Source organism: Schistocerca serialis, chromosome 1, assembly GCF_023864345.2.
Source record: "Schistocerca serialis cubense isolate TAMUIC-IGC-003099 chromosome 1, iqSchSeri2.2, whole genome shotgun sequence".
Classification (NCBI taxonomy): Eukaryota; Metazoa; Arthropoda; class Insecta; order Orthoptera; family Acrididae; genus Schistocerca; species Schistocerca serialis.
In genome coordinates this window covers 35,015,205-35,023,878 of record NC_064638.1, presented here as the reverse complement: position 1 = coordinate 35,023,878, position 8,674 = coordinate 35,015,205, and the positions used below count along the sequence as shown (strand labels likewise).

Sequence of the window (8,674 nt, the reverse complement as noted above, 5' to 3'; positions counted from 1 at the left end):
CAGGGGTGATTAGGTGGGAGGGTCATGGTTGGATGATAGTATGAACTGGGAGAGGCGAGGTCCAATGTTGGGACTAGGTTGGCTTTGGTTAGAGGTATTGGTAACAAACAAGTGTTGCCACTGCAGGGATTGCCAGAAGGAGAGACATCTTTGACCAGTCCAGCATTACTAAACTTTGGTGTGTGGGTGAAGATGAGGTGTTTGGATAAGACTGAAACTTCTTTAGGACTGATGTTTTAAGTGGAAAGGTTTTTGTTTGGGTTTGTCTGCTGAGAGAGATTTTAGAAGGATGTGACAAAATGAAAAGGTCAACCAGGCAGGGTCTGGGTGTTTTGAGGGATTGACAAGGAGATTCACTGTGGGTAGTATCGGTGGTGCTGATTGGTAAAGGTGCTCCACTGTGTATGTAGAGTGTCAAAGATTGGATGATTTATGGAAGTGATATCTGGAATGCTCTTCTAGGTGTTGGAGAGCAAGGGTTTTGAGTTTAGAGATCTCTGTATGTAGTTGGAATGCAGTCCTGTTACAGGCTTATCATATCCCATCAGATGCAGGGTCACCTGTGAATGCAGGCATGTCATTTACCAACTCTGCTGCAATCACTGCACAGCTTTTTATCTTGGCATGACAACCAAACAGCTATCCACCAGAAGGAATGGCCATCATCAAGCTGTGGCCGAATACTAAGTTGACCAACCTGTGGCACGACATGTTGCTGAGCACAACATGCTCAAGTTCAATGGCTGCTCCATAACTCATGCCTCTGGATTCTTCCCTCCCGCACCAGCTTTTCTGAATTAAGTAGATAGGAAACGGAGAAAAATTTTCGCTAACTCTCGTTCAGAACATCTTCTATCATGCGCAATAGTAGTAGTAGTAGTTTATTCATCAAGAGACAATGTACATTGCATGGATTATTTGGTTCTTGTTGATCATTATCAAAGAAAGCAGCAGTGTAAGTAACAACAAATAGCAATCTCTTGCCATTGTTTCGCTAATGAGACGATTTCTCTCTTTTTTTTTAAACTGTAAGCGGCATTAGTGCGCAGTGCGCACTGTGCACAAAAGCAAGCCATGCCGCGAGCGGCGACAGGCCGTAAACAAGCACTATCTGAATGCGACAAACAATGCATGACACAGTAAAGTAATGCATTTTCAGCTTAGAGTGCCGTAAACACCTATAACAAAGAAAACGGCGCTTATCAGATCAAAGAAAAATAAGCAATCGATTCAAACCAGACGAAGCACGTGAAAAAGGAAGGGTACCCGTATAAATACGGACGGAGCGCCTGACGCATAGCAATGGCTACCTGCTAAAGCTTGACTGCTAAGGTTACGACTCGAACCAAACTACTGTAGCTGTATCGGCATTCATTCGACCTAAATTGTGTCTCATATTACAATGGACCAACTTTGTTTCGATTTGGAGACGCGGCCTAAAACTTTTCTCTCCCCTTGAATTTCGAGTCTCAAATTTCAGGTGCGGCTTAGATTCGGGAAATTTTTTTTCCCTTGATTTTGAGTCTCATTTTTCTGGTGCGGGTTAGATTCGAGAAAATACGGTAGATTCTGCCAGAGCTTTCCTTTCTGTATTTTCTGAAAAAGAGAAATATATTAACATCTAAAAGATATAGCCTAAGTGCAGAACTGTCACATCCATTCAATAAATGGAATTGTTATGCTGAAAATTAGTTGGTTGAATCAAGTAACTTAAGAAGAATTACTGGATTAAGTTGAGAAGTAAATAGCTGCATGGCACAATTTGACAAAAAAAGGATGGTATATGTGATACATTCAGAGGCAAAACCCAAAACCGTTGTCTTGTTCATCTGGTAATTGAGGGAACTGTGTGGGGCAAAACTTGTAGAGGGACACAAGGATTGAATACAGTGAGCAGAATCAAATGAATGTAGGTTGAAGCAGTTATGCAGAGATGAAGAGGCTTGCAAAGGATACAAAAGTATGAAGATTGGCATCAAACCAGTCTTTCGCCTGAAGATCACATCAAAACTACAATAACAACATAGTCTTGCATTTGTGGGGTCCAAAATTTAACTCTGTGCAACTGACATCTGGTGGGAAAAATGGAGTACTGGGAGGGATTGAATGTTACTTGGTTCTCCTCGGCTGCTCTGTTGCAGGGCCAGGCTTGTGGCACTGAGACATAATTGTGATCAACTTGGTGTTTTCTTATGAGTCACACCATTAAGTTCATTGTATGCAAACTGCATTTACTTTTCTGCAATAATTGATTATGAAATGCACTTTATTTATCATACAACAAGAGTAAGAAAACAAACAAAAAGTGTGTAGAGAAATAATATATACAAGATTGATACAGAGCATAATTCACAGTCTCAACTTATCATTTGCAACTAATGGACAGCAATCAGGTTTGCCTTGATGACGATACTCCATTTGCTGTAGCATGCTCTCAGACTATGTCACAAGATGGTGTGTCATTTGGCTGGGAGCACCACAGACACCTTATAGAGATATCATCTTCATCCACAAAAACAGTGAAGAGTTCGGATTTCATGGCTGCATCAGAACCTGTTTGAAAAACACATGTATGATACATACTGAAATACTCTCGAAATAGGTGAGATTTGTATCTGGTTGTAATTATAACATACTATGAATTGCAAAAGTGACACAGGCACAGGTTTGTTGAAAAATGTTGACAGATATATGATAGAAAACATACACTGATATGATAAAAGTCATGGGACAGTGATAAGCACATATATAGATAGCAGCAGTGATATAAAGGGGCAGTGCATTGGTAGAGCTGCCATTTGTATTCAAGTGATTCATGTGAAATGGTTTCTGACATAATTATGGCTGCACGACAGGAATCAACAAACTCTGAATGCAGAATGGTAGTTGGAGCCAGATGCATGCGACATTCCATTTTGGAAATTGTTAGTGAATTCAATATTCCAAGATCCACAGCATCAAGAATGCTAGAACGTCAAAATTCAGGCATTACCTTTCACCACGGACAATGCAGTGGCTGACAGCCTCGACTTAACGACCGAGAGCAGTGGCATTTATGTAGAGTTGTCTGTGTTAATAGACAAGCAACACGTGTGAAATAACCACAGAAATCAATGTGGGATGTACAAAAAACACATCTGTTCTGGTACTGTGGTGAAATACAGTGTTAATGGGCTACGACAGCAGACGAATGACGCGAGTGCCTTTACTAACAGCACGACATCGCCTGCAGCACATCTCCTGGGCTCGTGACCCTAGATGACTGGAAAACTGTGAACTGGCCAGATGAAGACCAGTTTCAGTTGGCACGAGCTGATGGTAGGGTTCCAGTGTGGCACAGAGCCCACGACACCACCGGGCCCAGGTTGTCAACAAGGCACCGTGCCAGCTGGTGGTGCCTCCCTAACGGTGTGGGCTGTGTTTACACAGAATGGACTGGATCTAGTGATCCAACTGAACCACTTATTGACTGGAAATGGTTGTGTTTGGCAACTTGGAGACTTTTTGCAGCCACTCAATGATGGAATTTTTATGGGTGACAAAGTACCATGCCACAGGACCACAATTATTCGTGACTAGTTTGAAGAACATTATGGACAATTTGCTCAACAAGAATCCCATCGAACATTTACAGGACAAAACTAAGAAATCAGTTGGTGCACAAAATCCTACACCGACAACACTCTCGCAATTATGGACAGCTATAGAGGCCACATGGCTCAGTGTTCTGCAGTGGGACTTCTAACGACTTGTTGAGTTCGTGCTGCGTATAGTTGCTGCACTATGCTGGGCCAAAGAGGTCCAACACAATATTATAAGGTATCCCATGACTTCTGTCACCTCAGTGTAAACCGATTAACAAAAACTCAACTCACAAAATTTCAAGCTCCAGTCTTCTTTCAGGAATCTAGGAAGAATCCAGTGGATGCTTACATGCTGATCCTAAAGAGCTATGTAAGCCATCGTTCTTTGCCTGGTCCTTCTGCTGGTTGAACTAAGAGGAGAAAAAAAATAATAACAGTAATATTTCATACACTGAAAGTACTCACTGATATGGATTTTACAGAGATTGCAACTCATCTTTTTTTTTCTTTTAGTGGCACGAATGTTTTATATATCTTATTACTAAAATTATCTGTTGCCTGTTCTTTCAAGTTTCTCAGCAAGTTCTCATTTTAACTTACCCATAATTCTTCCATTTCAACTCTTCTGTTGCTTGTGTATGAAAAATTGCCTCAAAACACTGCTGATTAAGACACATGCCTCCCATTTATTTCTAGTCTGAAAACCCTCCTACTTTTGGCTTCATCTTAATCCCTTCTCTTTTTAAACTACTACAGTTCCTTCTGTTCCCCTTGACAAATGTTACAAATGACAGAAACTTTATCAAACTCAGATCTCCAATATTGGTTTCTGAGCAACCTTTGTCCAACAGAATTGTCTCTTCATCCTCTGAAAATGCCTGCTTTTCAGTAGACCATGTAGCAGTGTACACAAACACATTCTTCAGCCATCAGGTATATATGAAAGTAATAGATTTCAATTAAAACTCTGCACTGTAGCACACTCATTGCCAAGCCGGATCAGAAAAATATCTACTGACCTGCTTCTCATCTCTGTGTACCTCTTTTTTTCTGCAGCAATCTGACTGCTACATATTTCACTTGGCACTAATGTTAGTACCACCAAAATGACAACAACAACAACAACAACAACAACTACTACTACTACTACTACTACTACTACTACTACTAGAAGTGGATACAAAGGATACTACTACCACTACTACTACTACTACTACTACTACTACTAATAATAATAATAATAATAATAATAATAAATCCCGTGGAGGCCCGGGAAAAGAATAGGCCTCCGGTATGTTCTGCCAGTCGTAAAAGGCGACGAAAAGAACAAACCACTAATAGGGCTAACCCCCCTTTTAGTGTGATTACTTGGTTCAGGACAGAACTAAAGAAGCCTCGGACAAGCGCCGTCATGGTCGGGGACGACGCTTGAACCCTATGCCCGCCCACAATGGTAACGACACTGCTAGCCAACTGGAAAATGATTTAAATCCAAATAGAGGTGTTCTGCAGGATATGCTTCCTGCAACCACCCTAGAAGGAAAACAAAGACAGAGGATGAGATGGTCAGATGAAGTTAATCGACACCTCATGTTCTGTTATTACCAAGCAACAAACCTAGGAACCAACACAACTGGATACAGATCACATGTATACACAACATTTATTACCAGATACCCAGAATTAAAATTTTTAACAGAACAATGACTAGCTGATCAGATCCGTGTAATAATAAAAAATAACAGGATACCCCAGTCAGAATTAGAAAACATCAAACAACAAGTACAAAAAATACTGGAACAAAATAATGTGCAATCAGAAGAAGAAGAAAATACAGTAATGGACTCAAACATCCTAGAGCTAACAAACAAAGAACAACACGCACCAATTAAACAATCAGAGGAAAACGAAATCTTAAGACAGCCACCAGAACAAGCACAAATAGAACACGAAGTGACACAGTTGTTAGATATAGAAGAAAAATTTCAGCTACCATATATAGAATACAAAGACACAAATACAGACATTAGACCATTCTTGCATAGACCACCAAATAACCCACAAGTCGAAACAACAATAAAAACTATCAACACAATCATACACAACAAAATAAATGAAAACACAGCTATGGAAGAGTTACAACTACTGGTTTATATAGGAGCACTCACTACACTAAATATACACACTAGGCAGAGATCAGAACCAACCAACACACAGAAGAAACCCACAAAACCAGCATGGCAACACAGGCTACAGATCAAAATAGAAAAACTGAGAAAAGACATCGGACAGCTAACACAATTTATAAGAAATGAAATCTCGGAAAAAAAACGAAAAAGGTTATGTAAAATCTCACAACAAGAAGCGACAGAGCAATTAGACGAAAAGAAGCAGAAATTACAAGCATTAGCCAAACGACTCAGAAGATACAAAAAAAGTGAAAATAGAAGGAAACAAAACCAAACATTCAACACAAACGAAAAGAAATTTTACCAGACAATAGATAACACACACATTAAAATAAACAATCCACCAAACATAACAGACATGGAACACTTCTGGAGCAACATATGGTCAAACCCGGTACAACATAACAGGCATGCACGGTGGATACAAGCAGAAACAGACACATACAAGATGATACCACAAATGCCTGAAGTGATAATTTTGCAACATGAAGTCACCCAAGCAATTAATTCTACTCACAATTGGAAAGCCCCTGGAAATGATAAAATAGCAAATTTCTGGTTAAAGAACTTCACCTCAACACATTCACATCTAACTAAATTATTTAACAGTTACATTGCAGACCCATACACATTCCCTGATACACTTACACATGGAATAACATATCTGGAACCTAAAGATCAAGCAGACACAGCGAACCCAGCTAAATATCGCCCCATAACATGCCTACCAACAATATACAAAATATTAACTTCAGTCATTAAACAGAAATTAATGACACATACAACACAGAACAAAATTATAAATGAAGAACAAAAAGGCTGTTGCAAAGGAGCACGAGGATGTAAAGAGCAACTGATAATAGATGCAGAGGTGACATATCAAGCTAAAACTAAACAAAGGTCGCTACACTACGCATACATTGATTACCAAAAAGCTTTTGATAGTGTACCCCACTCATGGTTACTACAAATATTGGAAATATACAAAGTAGATCCTAAATTGATACAGTTCCTAAACATAGTAATGAAAAATTGGAAAACCACACTTAATATCCAAACAAATTCAAATAATATCACATCACAGCCAATACAGATTAAGCGTGGAATATACCAAGGAGACTCATTAAGTCCTTTCTGGTTCTGCCTTGCTCTGAACCCACTATCCAACATGCTAAATAATACAAATTATGGATACAATATTACTGGAACATACCCACACAAAATCACACATTTGCTATACATGGATGATCTAAAACTACTGGCAGCAACATATCAACAACTCAACCAATTACTAAAGATAACAGAAGGATTCAGCAATGATATAAGTATGGCTTTTGGAACAGACAAATGTAAGAAAAATAGCATAGTCAAAGGAAAACACACTAAACAAGAAGATTACATATTGGATAACCACAGCGACTGCATAGAAGCGATGGAAAAAACGGATGCCTATAAATATCTAGGATACAGACAAAAAATAGGAATAGATAATACAAATATTAAAGAAGAACTAAAAGAAAAATATAGACAAAGACTAACAAAAATACTGAAAACAGAATTGACAGCAAGAAACAAGACAAAAGCTATAAATACTTATGCCATACCAATATTGACCTACTCATTTGGAGTAGTGAAATGGAGTAACACAGACCTAGAAGCACTCAATACACTTACACGATCACAATGCCACAAATATAGAATACATCACATACATTCAGCAACAGGAAGATTCACATTAAGCAGAAAGGAAGGAGGAAGGGGATTTATCGACATAAAAAACCTATATTATGGACAGGTAGACAATTTAAGAAAATTCTTTCTAGAACAAGCAGAAACTAGCAAAATACACAAGGCAATCACTCATATAAATACATCGGCTACACCACTGCAACCCTTTAGATCACATAACATCAACAGATATGAAGAAAGTAAATTGGAAAAAGAAAACACTTCATGGCAAGCACCCGTATCATCTAACACAGCCACACATCGATCAAGACACATCCAACACATGGCTAAGAAAAGGCAATATATACAGTGAGACAGAAGGATTCATGATTGCAATACAGGATCAAACAATAAACACCAGGTATTACAGCAAGCATATTATTAAAGATCCCAATACCACAACGGATAAATGCAGACTTTGTAAACAACAAATAGAAACAGTAGATCACATCACAAGCAGATGTACAATACTAGCAAATACAGAATACCCCAGAAGACATGACAATGTCGCAAAAATAATACATCAACAGCTTGCCTTACAACATAAACTTTTAAAACAACACGTTCCTACATACAAGTATACACCACAAAATGTACTGGAGAATGATGAATACAAATTATACTGGAACAGAACCATTATAACAGATAAAACAACGCCACATAACAAACCTGACATCATACTCATCAATAAAAAGAAGAAATTAACACAACTAATCGAAAAATCCATACCCAATACAACAAATATACAAAAGAAAACAGGAGAAAAAATTGAAAAATACATCCAACTGGCTGAGGAAGTCAAAGACATGTGGCATCAGGATAAAGTTGACAGCATACCAATTATACTATCAACTACAGGAGTCATACCACACAATATCCACCAGTACATCAATGCAATACAGCTACATCCAAACATATATATACAACTACAGAAATCCGTAATCATTGATACATGTTCAATTACCCGAAAGTTCCTAAATGCAATATAACACATACTATACAGTTAAAAGGAAGTGATGCTTGATCAAGGTCCGCGTCACTCCATTTTTAACCGGACTTAACGTCTGAGAAAGTGAAGGAAATAATAATAATAATAATAATAATAATACAACTGCTACTACCATCTCCACCTCCACCACCACCACTATTACAATCACAACTACAACTTCTATT

At 38.4% G+C, this 8,674-nt stretch overlaps 1 protein-coding gene across 1 annotated transcript in view; it reads right to left on the bottom strand.

Annotated features, from left to right (window-relative positions):
- Positions 1 to 2,248: 2,248 nt before the first annotated feature.
- The window catches only part of LOC126461130 (target of rapamycin complex subunit lst8), a 47,100-nt gene continuing 40,674 nt past the window's right edge, over positions 2,249 to 8,674 (bottom strand). The window contains exons 8-9 of the mRNA XM_050095972.1: positions 3,876 to 3,994; positions 2,249 to 2,553 (exon numbers count right to left, since the gene is read on the bottom strand). Of these exons, the coding sequence (XP_049951929.1) occupies positions 3,908 to 3,994 (87 nt within the window). The 3' untranslated portion in view covers positions 2,249 to 2,553; positions 3,876 to 3,907. The remainder of the gene's footprint in view (positions 2,554 to 3,875; positions 3,995 to 8,674) is intronic.